Genomic DNA, 21,407 nt, shown 5'->3' on the forward strand with positions numbered 1-21,407 from the left:
TACTTAAATATTCACCGTGCATTTTTGTCGTTTTACAATGATGACTGCATGTAAAATTGGCTATTAAATGCATAATTCGCTTTCAATAATCCAGTTGAGTATATATATATTCGGTCAGACCATAGACCCATCTAGTCAAAGGGTACGTGTATCATAACTTATATAAAACTATACCGGCATGTAAACAAATATTTCAAATTTTTGAAAATATTTTGATAAGTAATGTGCGATGTGGACATAATATGGAAATAAAAGCAAACTACAACCTTACTAGCTTTGAAGACTGTTCATGTTTTGGTATTATTGACACAGCTGAGTAGGTGATTTCGCTTAAGTGCAAATTTTGACGGACAATGAAGAAAGACCGATCACATTGACTAGCCCTAAAATTGATCTACAAATAACCCAATTTTGTGTCACATTTGAATAATTTTCCATTTCCTCAAAAAAGAATTATTTGACCATTAAAAAAATCTAATTGCAGTATGAACATTTATTTCAAACATGTACTATATACACTGGAGTTTCAGGAATAGAAAATCAAGTAAGAAAATACAAAATAAACATATCATATATTTGCGACAGTGTTTATATTAAATATGAGATTTACAATAGTCGTTTTGTTTAGTTTAATATATTGAAGTTTGAAATAAAATGTTAATAAATCTTTTAAAAGGACCATATTTTAAAAGGAACATTCCACAATTTACGAGGATTTCATAACTAAATGACCGCCATGTTTTCAAACAATTAGTAACGTTTCATTCATTCTTTTGCAATCTAACAATGAAATGAAGAACATTGTGAATCTGTTTTTGCCAAGTTTGCAATGTCTGTAAATGTGTACAACAATATGAGTGAATTTATTTTAGCAAACAAAATAACAACGTTTAACTACTTCAAGATCAATTCCAATAACAAGAATATCAATTTGTGTTGCTTATCGAAACATTGTAAATAAAACTCGAAACTAAACTTACTTGAACTAAACTAACTTCACAATAAAATTTGCAAAATATAACCAATTTTTAAGCATATATTTGTGCATATGTAATTAGTAACCATCCAATATTTCAGTGAAGGCCAAGAACAAAGAAGTCGCACTTTCAATCGAATCAGGAACTGGCAGTTGCTCCCGCTGCATTTCACACACATGTTCTAGGACGGGTATGAAGTCATCTTTACACTCAAACTGTGGTTTCTTTACAAAGTATCTCTCTTGAATACGATCAATGGTTTCCAATTCGCAAGGAAACCGAAATAAAAAACCTCAGCGCCACTAAGACACAAATCTGCAATATAAAAAAAAGTTGTGAGTCGTTAAACACACGTTTTGCATGTATTAGTTAAAGAGAAATATCTAAACGAATCAATCGAGATTTAAGCCCTCTAAATGCCCATAAAATCCAACGAACACATTAATATTTATTGTTTGCAAATGTTATTTTTACCTTTATACCAAGCATTCCTGATGTAAAAATGGACTGTCTGAGGCCTTGCGTGTTTCAAAAGAATATACCAGAAACTAAACATCTGTTCGACGCCGGAAGTCATGAACCAATGTTGCAATAATGTGATGATGTCAAAATTCTATGACGACATGATATGGAAAAGGTGTCATGGCTTAAAAAATAAACTCATTGTGTCGACTAAAACTATGATGGCAAGTCATTTTCACAAGTGCATGACGTTAAAAATTATGTAGATTTGTCGTCCTAGATCATGTCGACCAAATATATTTTCGAGAAAAGCCGGAAAAATTTACGTCGAGACTTCAACTTAATGTCGTTATGACGAGTAAAATTAAGGTGGGAAAAGCTACAAAACTATGTCGACATACCATGTTATTTCACAGTAAGTCGGTATAAATTATTCCGGCATGACCACATTATTGGGGTGTACCATATACGTTTCCGTAGCTATGCGCACCTGTCGCTTACATCATTTGACATTTTATCAACATGGCGGACTATACAGAATTAAATTGTGACTCGGCAAAAATGGCAAATAACGTCGTAAACGATCGAACTAACGATGGAGATTATACATTAAGAAGGAATAAATGAAATGTCTGTGATAATCAACGATGCATAAAAATGTTTTAGATAGCAACAACATAATTTATTTATTTGTAATCTACTCGGTGGATGTATGTCACGGAAACGAGTGTTTGCATATTGTTAGAGATCAATTTACTCGCAATGTTATTTTAAACACCTGTCGAGATTATTGTTAGAAAATGGGATAAGACAAACATGGTTTCATTTATATGTTAGTGGATCTGTGTATAATCAGATTCATATGCATATATTGCTTTATTATGTTTGTCGTGCTGTACAGTTTATTGAAACAGCATGGAACTTAAATGTTCATTGCAAGGTAAATATATTAATATAAATCATAGTAAGTTAAATACATCTATTACCATTAAATGTGCTTGTTTATATGTTATTTTTTCCACAACTGCTTCGTGGAGCAAATAACATGGAACGTTTTTGCCCTTTTTTGCCTAAACTGCGCGCTAAAATGCCCTTTTTGAAAGTAATGCGCCATGCCCCTTTGCCCTCCTGGGAAAAACACTATCGGTGTGTATATTCAATGCTTACGTGTGACATGCATCAAGAGGCCAAATGGACAATTAAAATGTTATGGGTGTTGTTCAGATCTCCACAACTTTGGACAAACCTATCTTATCTGCAGATACAAAAAAAGGTGACCAATTGTATAGACCAATCATAATTTCATGCAAATAATTATTGATTTGTTGTGTGATTTTGAAAGGATTTTAAAAGCATCAGCTTTGTTTGTAACTGCAGATTAATGGATTTTTCAAACTCAACCCTTTCTGGTGTAAATCTGCTGGTGTTGTTTGGTAAATATGTCTTTATGTTTAGAAAACTACTTTCTAAACATTCAAAATTATAAGATTTGAAATTTTGTGAGTAGCCTTCAACTGTTCAACTGAAAATCATTTAATAGAAATATTCAGATTTTCCATCTCTAGTAATGACTGGTGTTAAGTACCATATTGAAATCCTTTAGGCCACTGTTGTTTTATATATTGCCAATCATTTGAGTGTGTGTGTTGTTTTTATGCCCCCCTTCGAAGAAGAGGGGGTATATTGTTTTGCACATGTCGGTCCGTCCGACGGTCGGTCCACCAGATGGTTTCCGGATGATAACTCAAGAACGCTTACGCCTAGGATCATGAAACTTCATAGGTACATTGATCATGACTGGCAAATGACCCGTATTGATTTTCAGGTCACTAGGTCAAAGGTCAAGGTCACAGTGACTCGAAACAGTAAAATGGTTTCCGGATGATAACTCAAGAATGCTTACGCCTAGGATCATGAAACTTCATAGGTACATTGATCATGACTGGCAGATGACCCCTAGTGATTTTCAGGTCACTAGGTCAAAGGTCAAGGTCACAGTGACTCGAAACAGTAAAATGGTTTCCGGATGATAACTCAAGAATGCTTACACCTAGGATCATGAAACTTCATAGGAACATTGATCATGACTGGCAGATGACCCCTATTGATTTTCAGGTCACTAAGTCAAAGGTCAAGGTCACAGTGACTCGAAACAGTAAAAAGATTTTAGGATGATAACTCAAGAATGCTTACGTCTAGGATCATGAAACTTCATATGTACATTGATAATGACTGGCAGATGACCCCTATTGATTTTCAGTTCACTAGGTCAAAGGTCAAGGTCACAGTGACTCGAAATAGTAAAATGGTTTCCTGATGATAACTCAAGAACGCTTACGCCTAGGATCATGAAACTTCATAGGTACATTGATCATGACTGGCAGATGACCCCTATTAATTTTCAGGTCACGAGGTCAAAGGTCAAGGTCACAGTGACTAGAAACAGTAAAATGGTTTCCTGATGATAACTCAAGAATAATCAGGCCTAGGATCATGAAAATTCATAGGTACATTGATCATGACTGGCAGATGATCCCTATTGATTTTCAGGTCACTACGTCAAAGGTCAAGGTCACAGTGACAAAAAACGCATTCACAAAATGGCTGCCACTACAACTGACAGCCCATATGGGGGGCATGAATGTTTTACAAACAGCCCTTGTTTTTTAATTTAGTTATTTTCCTCCTTGATGGGTTTGTTATTTTCTAGTAAAGACTAAATAAAACAGTGGTGGGGGTTAGTGGAGGTGATGATAAAACTTCTCTGGCTGCAGCTTGGTATTTCTAACCTTTTTTTCCTATATAAATACCTTCAAAATTCCTATTTTTAGTGTTATTCCTTTATTTTTGTGATTGAAAATTGGGAAAAAAAAATAATGATTTTATTTTCATTAAAAGCTCTTAAATTGTTGACAAAACATTGATTAATTTTCGTTTTAATGTCATAAATACATACCTGCTATCCCTAGCTATACCTCCCCAGGTGGGTTAGCTTCTCCAGAAATCTTCAAGTACCGGAATTCGGCCACCTCTCCTTCTGAAAACAGATTCAGGTTAAACATAGCAGAGGCGTATCCAGAAAATTTTCAGAGGGGGGGCTCCACAGGGGAGGGTGCGGGAGGGGTGTACCCTGCTGTCGTCGAATTTTTATGTCCCCCACTATAGTAGTGGGGGACATATTGTTTTTGCCCTGTCTGTTGGGCTGTTGGTCTGTTGGTTTGTCTGTTGGTTGGTTGGTTTGCGCCAACTTTAACATTTGCAATAACTTTTGCAATATTGAAGATAGGAACTTGATATTTAGCGTGCATATGTATCTCATGGAGCTGCACATTTTGAGTGGTGAAAGGTCAAGGTCATCCTTCAAGGTCAAAGGTCAAATATATGGGTCAAAATCGCTCATTTAATGTACACTTTTGCAGTATTTCAATATTCAAGATAGCAACTTATTTGGCATGCATGTGTATCTCATGGAGCTGCACAATTTGAGTGGTGAAAGGTCAAGGTCAAGGTCATCCTTCAAGGTAAGATGTCAAATATATGTGGCCAAAATCGCTCATTTTATGAGTACTTTTGCACTTTTGCAATATTGAAGATAGCAACTTGATATTTGGCCTGCATGTGTATCTCATGGAGCTGCACATTTTGAGTGATGAAAGGTCAAGGTCATCCTTCAAGGTCAGAGGTCAAATATTTGTGGCCCAAATCGCTAATTTTATGAATACTTTTGCAATATTTAAGATAGCAACTTGATATTTGGCATGCATGTGTATCTCATGGAGCTGCACATTTTGAGTGGTGAAAGGTCAAGGTCAAGGTCATCCTTCAAGGTCAAATATATGGGTCAAAATTGCTCATGTAATGTCACTTCTGCAATATTGAAGCTAGCAATTTTCTATTTGAAATGCATGTGTATCTCATGGAGCTGCACATTTTGAGTGGTGAAGGGTCAAGGTCATCCTACAAGGTCAAACGTCATATAGGGGGACATGGTGTTTCACAAACACATCTTGTTTTTGAAATGGCACCTTGAAATGATGCGATTTCCTGCTATCTAATCAGCATTTTGCATGATAAAAGTGCATGTAAAACAAATAAGAACTTGAGTTCACACATCAACTGTGACATACACACGGACAGACAGACACACATGGGTAAATCAAATGTCTCTCAAACCACTAAAGTGGTGGGAGACATTATCTTTATCCATAAGTTGTTTAACAGAGTTAGATGGGTGGACCTCCTATTTAACCTTGTTGGATATCCTACTAGGTCAACTTAGGTACAACATATAAAATGTTTATGTCCATGCCCCTATGAATCGAAAGCAGGCACACAGCAGACAACCTGTCCTGACCCATTGATGATCTTAGTTTTGTCTTAACAAGTCATTGGGAACTGATACTCCTTTCACACTCGCATGATGTGACAGGGAACACACATGATATGGACAAAACAGTGTAAATGATGGGGTACAGCTGGAAATCACAATGTGTAACAGAGCCCTAAAGGGTAGTAGGTGGGTTGGGTACACCTTTCCACCTAGCCTGCCATATAAAGTGCAACTCGGCAGACAGGGACTGAGGGGAAGGGAGATTATCATTGAACCATTCAAGGTCACTAGCACAGGAGAGGAGCACATTTGTTCAGGTATAAACTTCAATCCCATGGCTGCCGTAGTCTGCAAATCATTGAATTGGGTGTCCATTTCGTTCACAAAAGTGTAAACAAAGGGAGTCGTTAGGTTTCTTGTGTAGTTTAATTCGGGTGTTGCTGCCTCGATGTTGTCACGCTTTTAGAAAATGATTTAGTTTCATAAAGCAAAGTAATTCTTCATTTTTGAGTCTTTTAATTTCAAAAACTATGGATGCACATCAAAGCAGTTAGCCCGATTTGTAAAAAAACACAAAACAAAACAACAACAAAATAATTGCCATTCATTAAGTGTGCAGTTGAATTTCACTGGCAATAACTGGTTACTCAAAAGGATTATCACTCTTAAGAGCTATTACCAATTAAAACTTCAAAGAAATTACCGAAAAAATAATTATGATTGTCCATTGCGTTCGTCTAAACTCTTTAATTGCTACACATTGAAATATTGTTTTTTACAAGTCTCATATGCGGTAGCCATTTGTAAACATTTACCTATAGCTAAATGTATGGATGAATTTCATTAGTTGAATGTATCTCCTTCAGTCAATCAAATAGCGCAGTTTATCACTTACAGTCAATGAAGCGTGCACTTTAGCTGAAGGTTAGATCGTCTGTACACATGCCTGGGGGCTAATCATAAAAATCGACAGCTGTTTATGGCTTAATTAGGGACATATGACAGGAAATACACAAGTGGATTGAAACTGTACGGGGCTCATTTTTATTAAAAATCGTGTCTAGCCAGCCAGCTGGGGGGGGGGGGGGGCTTTAGCCCCCTAGCCCCCCACCTAAATACGCCTCTGCATAGTACAATGTAGCCTAACCGGAAATCAAGAACCGTAACTCATCTTACTTTTCTGGACAACACACCGTGCAGATCGCCATATTTTATCGGCTTTAAATTTGGACTTTTAGTTCAGTTCTGCGTGGTGGAATTGGGTTTGAAATTGATGAATTGTATAATTTATCGTTTCTGCTTCATTCAGAAATCTTTTCTTGTATTATTTTGTTGATAATTCATTGTCATTCACTTTTTGCCGGGTTTTTCCATGTGCTCATGATTTGAGCACGAGAATTTCGTGATTTTTGTCAACAAGTTATTGACAATTTCGTACATTGTAAATACTTTGTGTAACTGATTATTTCAGTTATTTTGTTCTTTTTACATTGTTTTCTTACGCGGATTATCTTCTTTTTCTACTTTCAGAATAAGAATGAGTTTACAAACTAGAGGTTCGTGTGGGCATATTAAGGCTTCGTGGCTTTCCCACAAGACTTGTTTGTCATGCACTAATTGTTCCTTTGAACATAAATGCTCTGTTTTTAGTGCGTAAGATGTTGCGACGTGGCAGAAAGCAATCCGTCGCAGAATGTTTCTTGCAGAAAACGTACAGATGAATCTTCATCAGATGAGAAATTCCCGGTGACTTTACAGCAGACGTCAGATGATCAATTGCAGCATCAGTCATGATAGCATTGGTCAAGATCGTGCATAGGTGTTCTTCTATACAATGACAGAATGTTTATCGTTTGCCATTGTGTGCAATAATGATTTTATTTTCCATATGACAATCTGTTTTGAATTAAACTTTGTTTAATTTACGATCTTCGGAAGTCGTATTATAGGTTATAGGTACTATTGACTTTCTCTTTTACAATAATAATAAGAGAATGTTAATTATTTTCATTATGGGCAAATAATGATTTTATGTACCGTATGATAATCTGGTCTGTGACCAGTTTTATTGTTTAATATGTTTTGCTCTTGTCTTTCATATAATCGACTACATGATGGTCGCAGATACAAGAGTGGATTAATACCCGGTGACTTTGAAGACCACAGATGACATATTGCAGACATCAGTCACCGGGTATCAGGCAGGATGGCGATCGTACTTTACCATCGGAAAGTCGATCAACATCAGACCTTATGGCGACAACCGTCAGCCGTTCTTTGCCTGATGGCATTGGTCAAGGACATCGACCAATGACAGACCAATTGGCAACTGCCATACGGTCATTATCCGGTGATTATGCTGGTCATTTCATGACCGGTACGTCACCGGGTACCGGACCGGTCACCGGGGACCGGTCCGGGCAACAGTCATTATCCGGTGATTACGCTGGTCATTTCATGACCGGTACGTAACCGGGTACCGGACCGGTCACCGGGGACCGGTCCGGGCAACGACTGGTCATCGGGGACCGGTCCGGTCACCGGTCCGACCCACCGGTTTCCGGTCAACAGAGACCGGTCCGGGCACCGGTCAGACCCAACGGTCACCGGTCAACGGAGACCGGTTCGGTCACCGGTCCGAATCACCGGTCAACAGAGACCGGTCCGGTCACCGGTCCGACCCACCGGTCACCGGTCATCTGTTACTGATGACCGGTCCGGTCACCGGTCAGTACTACCGGTAAACGGTCAACTGATCGGTCAACGGACACCGGTCAACATGCACCGATCATTAACCGGTCAACAGTTTCTAGTCACCGGTCAACGATCAGAAACAGTCGTTCGTCTTCATCGGATTATTCCACTTCTTCGTCGTCGAATGCACATTCGTCGTCGACTAGTTCCGATGATAGAGGTAGACGTAGACGTCGGACACGCTCTTATTCATCGAGCAGTCCTCATTCACGTCATCGTTATGATCATCATCGATCATCACGGAAACGATACTCGAGGAGACGTTATTCCCGTCGTAGCCGTTCTAGCTCTCGGCGTCGTAGCCGTTCTAGCTCTCGGCGTCGTAGCCGTTCTAGATCTCGGCATCACAGGAATAAAGGTCGTACACAAGCTTCACTGAAGCATTGTCGTTCCGACTTTTATGACCGGTCACATTACTATCCTGTAATGTCGCCATACCCTATGCACCAGTTTCCAGTATGATGTCAACACATGTTGCAGTGACTGATCCGATTTCACAGCCCTTCAATTCTGGTGTTCATCTCACCACAACGGCTGTTTTATCTGCACCGAGGGTATCTACTACTATTCCTAGTCGGAAACCCCCGGCTGCTACACCGTCTATGCGTGACACATGGGTTCAAGATTCCTTTGGAAATTATGTACCTGTCACTTCTGATAATTCACCGTCTATTTCCGGTTTTAATTATCAGTATGTTGACTTTGCGGATAGTCATTCTTCGATACCAGAGAATCATCATTTGGTGCAGGATAATCCTCCTATCATTCCTACCACTGTCTACGGACGAGAATTCGCAACATCATTCACCGGGTATAGGGCAAGATGGAGATCTTACTATGCTAACTTCGTTAGAAAGTCGATCAATATCAGACCATATGGTGACAACCGTCAGCCGGTTTATGCCCGATGGCATTGGTCAAGGACTACTACCAATGCCGGACCATTTGGCAGCCGCCATACGGTCATTGCCTGGTGATAACACTGGTCATAGCATGACCGGTACGTCACCGGGTCGGTCACCGGTCAATACTACCGGGGACCGGTCCGGTCACCGGTCCGTGGTACCGGTCACCGGTCCGTGGTACCGGTCACCGGTCACCTGGGCCGGTCCGGTCACCGATCACCGGTCCGTGGTACCGGTCCGGTCACCGGTCAATACTACCGGTCACCGGTCAATACCACCGGTCACCGGTCATCGATCAAGAAGAGACATCGATATTCATCATCGGATTATTCATCCTCTTCTTCTTCAAAGGCATCTGGGTCGTCAACTAGTACCGACAATATATGTAGACGTCGTACACGATCTCCTTTATCGAGTAACCCTCATTCACAGCGTCGATTTGATCGATACCGATCATCTCGGGACTCTAGGAGACGTTACTCTTCGAGACGTCGTTCCCATTGCATCCGATCTATTTCTCGGCTTCGCAGGTATAAGCTCGTCATCATGCTTCACGTAGACAGTCTCGCTCTGACTACTCGTATCTTACACATTACTATCCTGTCTCGGATTGTAATGTTGCGGTACCCTATGTACCAGATCCAGTTTCCAGTTTTACATTAACAAATGTTGCTATGACTGGTACTACTTCGCAGACTTTGTCGTATGGTGTTTGTCTCACTACTACAGATACTTACTCTGCTCTACGGATATCGGCTACACTACTTTTTCGGGTACCTCGTGCTCCGACACCGTCGAATCCGGACACGTTAGGGCTTCAAGATTCGTCTGGGCAATTCGTACCGATCAATCCTGATAATTTACCGTCTTTTTCCGGTTGTAATTATCAGATGGTTGATTTGGTGGATAGTCATTCATCATTATCAGATACTCGCAATCTGGTGCATGATACTAGGTCTAGTATTTCCAATTCTGTTTCCGCTGATTCTTTGCACACTGCTGGTGTTGTAGACAATGAGGCCGATTCAGAGGCAGTTTCCAATGATGTCACGGATTAATATTTGTCATCAATTAATCGGATTAATGAAATGATATTTCAAAATCTTGGTGATGATTATTGCCCAAGACCTGCGGAGATGTCTACTAATTCGACGATCTCTATCACGGAAAATTAGTCCGTAAATTTGATTCCAACAGGCTTTTTAAGGATGCTTCTCGCATTGATACACGCCTTCCTATTGGTTCTACTGTCTTACCAGTATTTCAATCGTTGGAATCAGCTAATAAGACATTCCAAAACGAGGAGAACTGTGGAAAGTGCCTTAGGATTTATCTGATCATAAGCAAAATGAACGGACTAGAAGCTACAAACCTCTCAAGTTTGTTGGAAATGGTCTCCGAACAATCTGTTATCACAGATTCCAATTCTTCCGGAGTTAATACCACATCTTAAATGGTGGCTAGACGAGTAGACTCTCTTGGCAGGAGTGCCCCTTCTTCCTCCGCAACCGTCTTTGTATCTTATGACGGATGCGATCAAGGAATGGTGGGGTGCTCATCTGGAACCACTCAGTCTGACAGTTTCGGGGTTGTGGTCTCATCAGGAGTCACATCTACATATCAACAATCTAGAAATGCGAACGGTCTTTCTAGCTGTATCTCATTTCCAGTCACATCTTCGAGACTCTTGTGTATGGTGTCAACAGACAACACATCAGTTGTGACTTACATTCAGGCACAGGGGGGAACACATTCTCACTCCCTGTATCTCGAAACCAAGTGGTGTCTAGACTAGAAGTTTTCTTGACAAGAGTGTTTTTTTTCTCTTCTACCACAACTTTCCTTACATCTTATACAGATGTGAGTAGGGAAGGTTAGGGACGATCACCTAGAACCACTTATTCTGATGTTCTCAATTATGTGCTATTCTGATGAATATCACCTGCACATCAACATCTTGAAAAGCAAGCATTTTTTTATAGCTGTTTTTCTTTAAAAAAAAACATGTTCACGATTCCTTTGTGACGGTTTCAACTAACACACATCGGTCGTGGTTTACTTCCAGACACAGAGGTGAACATTTTATCACTCTTTGTGTCTGGAAACCAGGAACTTTTTCATTCTTTGCAAGAACATCAAAATATAATTTGCGCATGCGCGGCAGTATTTTTACAATTGAGTGTATGTATATGCAAAGTTAATCGAAGAACGTTGTTTATCATCGAACCCTTATAATAAGCGTAATGCGATCGTAGATCGCAGTGTAATACTGAACAACGTCAATAATGCATTTCACAGAAATCGATCCAGCAGGGTGTGCGATTGTTATACATTCGTCCACTTGACAGAACTGGAAATATCTTGCCTTCTTGGTGAGTTTTTGCCATAATTTCACGGAAACTAATTAATGAACCATGGGATTATGGTTTTACGACCTTTTTAAGTCTCCTGTACAATTATTTTCAGGAAACTTCTTCACAGGTCAATTTCATATCTCAGAGAGACATATTTATACTGATCCAAGCTATGAAACGTCAACATTATGTTTTTCGTTCCTTTACCTTCTTAAGAGGTTTTGGCTTGTGTTATTGGGTTGCTTAATGAGCTTACTATGAACCTTTTTTTCACCGGGCTTATTAACAGTTCCAATATATATTTTAAGACTTCCGTCTTATTATGGCTTTTATCATACGGATCTGTAATTTTGTTATGTCAGCCAGGATTCCTTGCTAAAAATCAACTCCCCTCTATGGCTTCTAACCCTTCAAAGTTCCAAATCTTTCTAATACTTGTGGACATGAAGATGATGATAGACTTCTTTGCCCGGTCAGGGCGTTAAAATTCTATCTTAAGAGTAAAGTCTATTCGAGGTTCTCGTAAGAGACTTTTTATTCCTTTAAAAGGGGGGGGGGTGTGTCTGAGGCTTCGAATTCTCGTTGGGTAGCCTCGACTATTTAGAAGGCGTATTCATCTCTCTCAACTAGGGATTTATCCCTTTTGAAGATTAGACCGCATGAATTAAGAGCTCTTTCGGCTTCGTGGGCGTATATTAATAATGTTCCACTTTCTGAAGTGCTTCAAGCTGCTTTCTGTAGGAATCCGACCACCTTTTCTTCATTCTATCTTCGTTCTCTTGAGTGTCAACAGGACAATTTATATATGTTGGGTCCTTTTGTGGTTGCTCAAACAGTAGTTTCTTCCATGGCGTAATGTACTGGTCCTATTCAGAAACTAAGTACAATACTGTACTAACGAAGATTGTATGAGGACACATTTCTACTATCTCTGGCTGAAAAACATGATAATGGTTTTTGCACAGGCAGCAGTATCATAAATTTGCCCCCCCCCCCCCCCGGACCCTACCCCCCCCCCCCCCCCCCCGAGCTTACCCCAGAAGTTCCAGATTGTTAAATGTACACCTAATGTGTATGGTTTGACTTTTCAACAACAAATATTGACAAAATACACAGTTTGAAAAAATAACCCTCGTATAGGTATTATATATACACAAGGTATGAAACGTACTATATGTCTATTGCTGAAAGATTGTGGAACACTGAACGTGACCTTTTTCACCGAAAACACACATGTTCCCATGCAGTTGCCGACAAAATGCAACTGGATTCGTTAAAAGACAGTAAAAGCAACGTGATTACACAACTAACCGATCTCCTGCTCGGCTAATAACTTTAATATTCAATTAAATTTGACTTTCTCGCTATATGTCACTCGGTGTTTCATCTACAAATGTACACCATTTTAATTTTATAACGCGTCATCTGGTTGGTTGTTCTGATTGTGTTGGCCAATGATATGGCGTTTAAGAACCGAGCATTCGATCGACAAAATATGACAGCAAAACACAGACATGTAGCATGTAACTTATAAGGGCCATCTTGCTATAAATAAACAAATGCATAATATGCTAAATGTATTCAATTCGAATGTTCGTGAACAGCACCGTAATACCAAAATTTCATTTTTCGATAGTGAAATGTAGCAAGTTCCCATTAAACATAAATGAAATAAAATGCATATTAGATCTGTTAATGAAACCACGAAATTAGGCCTGTATTATAATATGGTTACAATCAAAATTTAATTTATATCTTAATTTAAAAAATCGGTGTCTTTAAAAATAACACAATAAAACAAAGATCTAAACATTTTTAATAAACAAAAAAACCCATCATGATATGGATGTGTCATTTGCATTTAATAAAAATATTTTCAAAATGATATATGAATAGCAACCGGATTCACTGCCAGACGGTTTTAATCCAAGTTCAAAATCAATATGAAATAAATGCTCATTTTTACCACTGATTTTTCATCAACTTCCTATAATATGTATAAGAAACGTTTCTGATAGTTAACTCATTTATTTTGATTACGCCATTTCTCTCTAAAGCATTTATGATTGTATTAAAGTTGTACAAAGCAGTTTAGTTAAGTGTGCGGCTTAAATAAAAAGAGCATGATAAATCGTTACAAGTATAGTATTTCACTCACGTAATGCGCTATAATTGCGATCTGCTTGTCGGAGTTTTCTAATCACTAGACCACGTGACTATGTGGGCGGAGCGATCGATAATTTGGCGACTGGTCAATTGTATGAGAAGTAAGATGAGTTACGGTTTTTGATTTCCGGTTAAGTTACATTGTACTATGTTTAACCTGAATCTGTTTTCAGTAGGAGAGGTGGCCGAATTCCGGCACTTGAAGATTTCTGGAGAAGCTAACCCACCTGGGGAGGTATAGCTAGGGATAGCAGGTAAGCATTTAATAATTAAAATGAATTTTATTTTAGAATATTTGTTTTACTTTCTTCCTATGTATAAAGTATATTGTATGGTCTTTACCATGTTCATCAAGTCTAATTGTTTTGTTTTCAATTCATTGTTTTGTAGGAGAGTGCTCCATTGAAAGGTGGTCGCGGCCATGCTAGTCTTGTGCTCAAATGTAAACTTTGTTCAAGGGAGAACTCCATAGGTACGCATAGGCCCAGGATTGACAGTATAGTGAGTAGAGGAGAATGGGATCCCTTGGCCTATTTACTTTACTGGTTTTAAGAATGTATTAGAACAAATGGATTAACTTGTTTGTTCACCTAAAGATAATAACAGTTGTAAATATGTGTATGACTTGATGACCCATTGTCAAGTACTAAGGATCTTATTACACGCTGGTTTGTCTGTCTTGCTTGTGTGCAGGTAACCATGCATGCACAAAACCTTACAGTGGATGACATTTCTTCAGAAACTTGTTGGCCCATTTGACAGATGGATTCTTTACTACACTTAGCCATCCCACCCAGGCTTTTGCTATCAAACTTGAAATAAAATCTTATTAGTAGGGATGGCAAAATTATTCGAATATTCGATTGAATGGTCAGTATTCGAATAACAGAATTGATGTTCGCATATTCGCATTTTTTTTCAAACGCAATCGCCCTAACATTTAATGACCTTCGAGCTGATTACTAATTGGCACCCGAAATCATTTGGGATTAACAGTAGGATGTGACGTTCTTCATGTCAAACTGATAACGCGGCCCGTATCAGCGTTGATTGCGCAATGTAATATACACACTCCAAGAAAGGCCCCGAACTGTTGTTTGTCAATGGGGTGCCAATTAACGGCTTCAATTGACTGGCGAATAATAATTAAGTTTCTGTGATCACAGTATGAACAGCCATTAAAATGTGTGAATTACTCAAAATGCGCAATGCAATATACACACTCTAAGAAAGGGCCCGAACTGTTGTTTGTCAATGATATCGTTATTTTAAAATTTCAAATAAAAATAAAATTCTATGACATGATGTTTTTCCTTATATTTGTTCTTGAATATTTGTTGTACTTTGTATGCCTTCTTGATATGTTTCTTTATATAAACGTACATGCTATCGTTACTTTAAAATTTCCACACAAAAAAATTGTGCCCGATTACAGTATCGGTCATAGTATTAGCCGACAGCAATACAATTATTCGATAGCAACGTTAATAAACAGCCTCGTATTAGGCAAACGGATACAACTTACAAAACAATGGAAGTTAACACAGAACAATTTCACTCTTTTCTGATATATTTCTTCGAAATAGGCTTTTTCAAAGTTTGTTTCTACAATTAAGCTATATTTTCTTTCTATTTCTCAACACAACAATTTAATATTCAATTGTATTTCTGTGTCAATTTATATTTAATATCCCTACTGGATACGAAACTGAGTAACAAAAGTTAAATCAATCCAGCCGTTTTATTCGAATATTTGATTGAATGGATTTGCGAATATTCGAATACCGATAAAGGTACTCGATGCCATCCCTACTTATTAGTTTGTTGTATGTCTTTACAAATGTTGAATAGATTGTGGAAAATATACCTGAACTCAGAATCGTCTATAAAGTACAACTTCTTTAAAACATAAGTGATCAATATGTTTCAATTATTCTTCCAGTTAGAATATGACTATATTACCTCGACCTTATTGAACATGAACAATTTCCCCGTGATGGCTTACGTTATACTGTCAAGCACTCGAATAGTAGAGCGTGCTGTCTTCTGACAGCTCTTGTTTTTGGTGTCTGCCCAATTATTCATACAAAGCAATGCGTTCACGAGAGAATATATAATTTTACAGATACAATGAAGACCATGTAAATATGTAATAGTAATCAAGTGAAATAGAGGTAAGCACTTTGCAGTAAGCTCTGAAAAAATGATGTACTAACAGAAATAAAAAACTAGATATGTTTTACAATAAAGCAACAAGAACCAAGAATATAATGTATTTCACAATAGGGAAGGATAAAGTTATTGTAAGGTACAATGCAATCTGTAAGTTGAAACTTGGAATGATATCAAGCATGCTGTATTCTTGGCAGGATATAATCTCCTTAACCCTTTGCATGCTGGGAAATTTGTCGTATGCTAAAATGTCGTCTGATGAATTTCTTAAATTAGCATTTTCTGCGTTTTTTTTTCAAAGAATACTATCAGAATAGCAAACATTTTTGATCCTGATGAGACACCACGTTCTGTGGTGTCTCATCTGGATCCAAACTGTTTGCAAAGGCCTTCAAAATTCGGTTCCAGCACTGAAAGAGTTAAGCCAGGTACAATGTACTAGGTACTCAGCTGACCCTGATTGATTATAATTCAGATATCTTGCCAGACACCATCTCTTCATATAATGCTGAGGACTCCAACCAGTTCAAGACTGTTGTCGTGTTTGACTGCCGAGGGGTAGAACCAGTGGACTTCTCCCCAAGGGTGAGGGGTGAGAGCAGTAGAGACATTAACTAGGAAATTACATATCATATTGGTTTGTGTCCTGCCTCCTCCCCACCCCCCACCCCAAATTGTCAGGCATAATGGTTCTCAGTTACGTCTGTCAATTCATTATTTTAATCAATAATTTTGAAGTTACTTGCAACAAATGATCACATTTTGCAGACATGCAAAAGTTGTGTGCATAAATCGTATTCCTATCTCAGTGGTCGAGGCCAGACTGAGAGGTCAGAATCAAACATGGTCGTCATTCATTATACCATTGAGGTTGGGGTATATTTTGCTAACATACACACACACACAAATTCATTATAATTATCCCCCGCCATAGGCGGAGGAATATTGTTTTGGCGTTGTCCGTCCGTCCGTCTTTCCGTCCGTCCGGCCGGCCGGCACTTTTGTGTCCAGAGCCATATCTTGGAAGTGCTTTGGCGGATTTCATTGAAACTTGGTATGAGTATATATATGAATAAAAGGATGATGCACGCCAAATGGCATTGTACACCATCTGTTAGTAACGGAGTTATGGCCCTTTGTATCTTGAATAAATGCTTTTTTGTGTCCGGAGCCATATCTTGGAAGTGCTTTGGCGGAATTCATTGAAACTTGGTATGAGTATATATACATATTGATAAGAGGATGATGCAGACCAAATGGCATTGTACACCATTGGATAATAACGGAGTTATGGCCCTTTGTATCTTGAAAAAATGCTTTTTTTGTGTGGCCTGAGCCATATCTTGGAAGTGCTTTGACGGATTTCATTGAAACTTGGTATGAGTATATAAATAAATCAGAGGATGATGCACGTTGGTGTTGTACATCCGTCCAGAAATATTTGTGTCCAGAAGTATATTGGCGGGGGATATCAATTCAACGAATTTGCTTGTTATCTTAACAATTTAGGGTGGGCCAGTCTCAAGAGGAAGCAAAAAAAGAGGAAAGAGCAGCGTTTAGTCATTACAGTCTCTCTTGATGTTTCTCTTTAGTCAGATATTTTATCGTACAGAATAGTAAATTGTGAAGATAGATTCATAGACTCATTTGTGGGTGTTTTTTTCTGTAAACTTATGTATTGTCATTTATACTTTTAGTTGATAAATAATGAATACTCGAACTACATACTTGAAGTGATTAAAGATGTTAATGTAAAAACTACCGGTAGGTAATTTTAAAGCGTTGTCGTGCTTAAGACTAATTAACTTTTAATGATATGTATGCAATGCTTTTATCACTGTCTTGGAAAATCAATGTGTGTACATTGTGTTATCAAAAATGAATTTCTTTTCTTGTAAATATATATTTAGATTTTGTTTCTAAAATAGTTCAGTAAAGCTTACTCTTAAGCTAAAAAAGAAAACACCTACCGGTAATGATTTATTTAAGGAGAAAACATTTATAAATGACATTATTAATGACCCACTGACTTGTTAGTGTTTTTCACAGTATAAAATTTATTCATACCTATTTTAAATAAGTTAATGTTATCATTGTTCAATACAGTTTAAAATTTGTCATCTATGGTGCTAATTGAATATTAAAGTATTTGATCATCTTTGATGTTACAGGTTGGCTTCACAGCTGAGGGGGAGGAGACTGGCACACCGTTCCCTGAGGTGTCATTGACCGAGGGGGTAAGTTTGCATTTAGAATGAGGGCTTGAACATTACAGTAGAAGTTTAGAATGATTGTGTCAAAAGTTGTACTAGTTGTATTGATTTGTAAAATGGTGGTTTGTCTGTCATGAACTAAAGGCCTTTAATCAAGAAGCTTATGAATACATACCATCATATTATCATATTACATCGCGTATTGTATTTGTATCTTAAAATGTCTTGTTGGAATTTGTAGAATTGTGGCATTTGTTCATGTTCATTACTTTTAATGATATATTAGTGTATATAAACTTTGAATTTAAAATGTCCCAGACACGTGTGCTATTTTGATATTCAGATAACTATTTCAAATGGCCATCATGTTCTCTTGACACCTACAATGTAAATGCATGATCAAATATGTGTTTCAGTTGATGAAATGGACAACTTAATGTATTTCAGGAGTGGGTAGATTATGATGAGAAGAAAGGAGAATCAGTTGGCATCTATGAAATAGAACACAAATTTGTATGTGTCAAATAAATATGTGATAGTATGTTGGGAATTTATCCATGACAGATCTTCCATTGGAATTTCCTGTGACTTTTTCCAATATTTCTGTTCTGGGATTGTTTATGAATTAATAAAATGTGTGCAATAAATGTTGACATCCAAATAAAGTTAGACATTTTGCTAGATAGATGCTATTTGCATGCTGTTTGGGACAATACATTGCATAATTAGAGGGATAAGGATGATTAATTAAATTAATTAAATGACTGTGTAGGAATGACAACAAAAAAATGTATACACCTTCCTTTCCAGTGAAGTCTATGGCTTCTTATGACTACAGAAGCAAAAATATTTAATTAATCATGTATGTTATGGGGCATTTTTTTATGTTAACTAGCAATATTTTTAAAAAGACAAGTGGTGTTGGAAAAAGTTTGAGTACCAAAGAACCAATATGATTGGTAACATGATTTCTCAAGATGTTCATTCATGTCCAAAAACTTGTTAAATAAAATAGTATCTAATCCTTGGAGAAAATGAATGATAGACAAGTGCAATAATACCCATTTCCTCCTAATATAATGCCACCACAAATCCAATATAAATGAATTTTAAATTATACTACTTTAATTCCTCATTTATTGAAACATTTTGGTTTATTATTCCTGCCAAAATTTTGAACGGGGATATAGTAACAGTCTCCATCCCTCTGTCCGTCCGTCAGTCCTTTCTTCCGAAACTTTGTCCAGAGCATAACTCCAAATCTATTTAATGGATTTACTCTAAACTTAGAATATAAATAGATGTCAACTAGGAGAAGTGCAGTGACCAAGAACCATAACTCTATCTACCTTAATTTTGGAATTATTAGCGCATCTATTTTTTGAAAAAAATATATGAGCTATTGTCATCACCTTGGCTTCTGCGTCGGCGTCCGGTTAAGTTTTGTGTTTAGGTCCACTTTTCTCATAAAGTATCAAAGCTATTGCATTCAAACTTGGTACACTAACTAACTATCATGAGGGGACTCAACAGGCAAAGTTAGATAACTCTGGCGTGCATTTTGACAGAATTATGTGCTCTTTTTATACTTAAAAAATTGAAAATTTGGTTAAGTTTTGTGTTTAGGTCCACTTTTTTAGCTCACCTGATTGTGACCGGTCTTTGTCTGTCGTCCGTCCGTCCGTTAACATTTGTTCGTAAAGAGAGGCCACATTTATTGTCCGATCTTCATGAAACTTGGTCAGAAGATTTGTCCCAATAATATCTCGATCGAGTTCGAAACTGGGTCATGCTGGGTCAAAAACTAGGTCACTAGGTCAAAAAAAAAGAAAAGCTTGTAAACACTGTAGAAGTCACATTTAATGCCCAATCTTCATGTAACTTTGTCTAAATGTCTGTCTTAATGATATGTTAGTTGAGTTTAAAAGTGGTTCCGGTCCGTTGAAAAACATGGCCGCCAGTGGGCGGGGCAGTTTTCCTTACATGGCTATAGAGAAACCTTGTAAACACTCTGGAAGTCACAATTTTGGCCCAATCATCATGAAAGTAAATCAAAACATCGGTTTTATTGATATGTCGGACGAGTTCGAAAATGGTCCAGAGAGGTGAAAAAACATGACCGCCAGTGGGCGGGTCATTTTTCTCTATATGTATATAGTGAAAACATGTGAACACTCTAGAAGTCACATTTTTTGCCCAATTTTCATGAAATTTGGTCAGAACATTTGTTTCCTTGATATACGAGAGTTGAGTTGGAAAATGGTTCCGGTCAGTTGAATAACATGTCTGCCGGGGGGGGGGGGCAGTTTTCTTATATTTATCTAGTAAAAGAAAGCTTGTGAACACTCTAGAAGTCACATTTTTTGCCCAATCATCATGAAACTTGGTGAAAAGATTGGTTTTATATATATCTCAGATGAGTTTGCAAATGTCCCGATGGGTCAATAAACATGGCTGCCAGGGGGGTGGGGCAGTTTTCCTTATGTGACTATATAGAGAGAAACCTTGTGATCGAACACTATGGAAGTCACATATTTTGCCTAATCATCGTGAAACTTAGTCAATACATTGGTTTTATTGATTTCTTGGACAAGTTGGAAAATGGCTCAGATCGGTGAAACACACTTTTTAGCTCACCTGATTGCTCAGGTGAGGTTTTTGGATTGGTCTTTGTCCGCTGTCCGTCCGTCCACATTTGGTTTGTTAACACTCTAGCATTTACATTTCTCAAGCATTCTTTATCAAAGTTGCTGAAAGATCTCAGTCAAGTTTGATGATAGGTCACCATTTCAAATCTTACAAAAACACTCCCTACATGTACGCCAGAGTTTTGGTTCAATAATGATGAAACTTGACCAGGATGTTTGTCTGGTCAATATCTAGGTCAAGTTTGACATTAGATAAAGATTGAATGAACCGACTCCTCTCAGGTGAGCGAACTAGGGCCATCTTGGCCCTCTTGTTTTATATTCCTAAAGTATCAAAGATATTGCTTTCATACTTGCGACACTTACTAACTATCATAAGGGGACTGTGCAGGCAAAGTTATGTAACTCTGACTGGCATTTTGACAT

General features: G+C 37.9%; 1 protein-coding gene across 1 annotated transcript in view; it reads left to right on the plus strand.

Annotated features, from left to right (window-relative positions):
• Nucleotides 1-19,009, plus strand: part of LOC127861952 (CXXC motif containing zinc binding protein-like) — a 33,345-nt gene extending 14,336 nt beyond the window's left edge. Inside the window, exons 4-7 of the mRNA XM_052400727.1 lie at nucleotides 14,339-14,420; nucleotides 16,596-16,705; nucleotides 18,292-18,357; nucleotides 18,781-19,009. Coding sequence (XP_052256687.1) covers nucleotides 14,339-14,420; nucleotides 16,596-16,705; nucleotides 18,292-18,357; nucleotides 18,781-18,861 — 339 coding nt within the window. The 3' untranslated portion in view covers nucleotides 18,862-19,009. The remainder of the gene's footprint in view (nucleotides 1-14,338; nucleotides 14,421-16,595; nucleotides 16,706-18,291; nucleotides 18,358-18,780) is intronic.
• The last annotated feature ends 2,398 nt before the right edge of the window (nucleotides 19,010-21,407 follow it).

The sequence above is a fragment of the Dreissena polymorpha genome, chromosome 16 (assembly GCF_020536995.1).
Source record: "Dreissena polymorpha isolate Duluth1 chromosome 16, UMN_Dpol_1.0, whole genome shotgun sequence".
Classification (NCBI taxonomy): Eukaryota; Metazoa; Mollusca; class Bivalvia; order Myida; family Dreissenidae; genus Dreissena; species Dreissena polymorpha.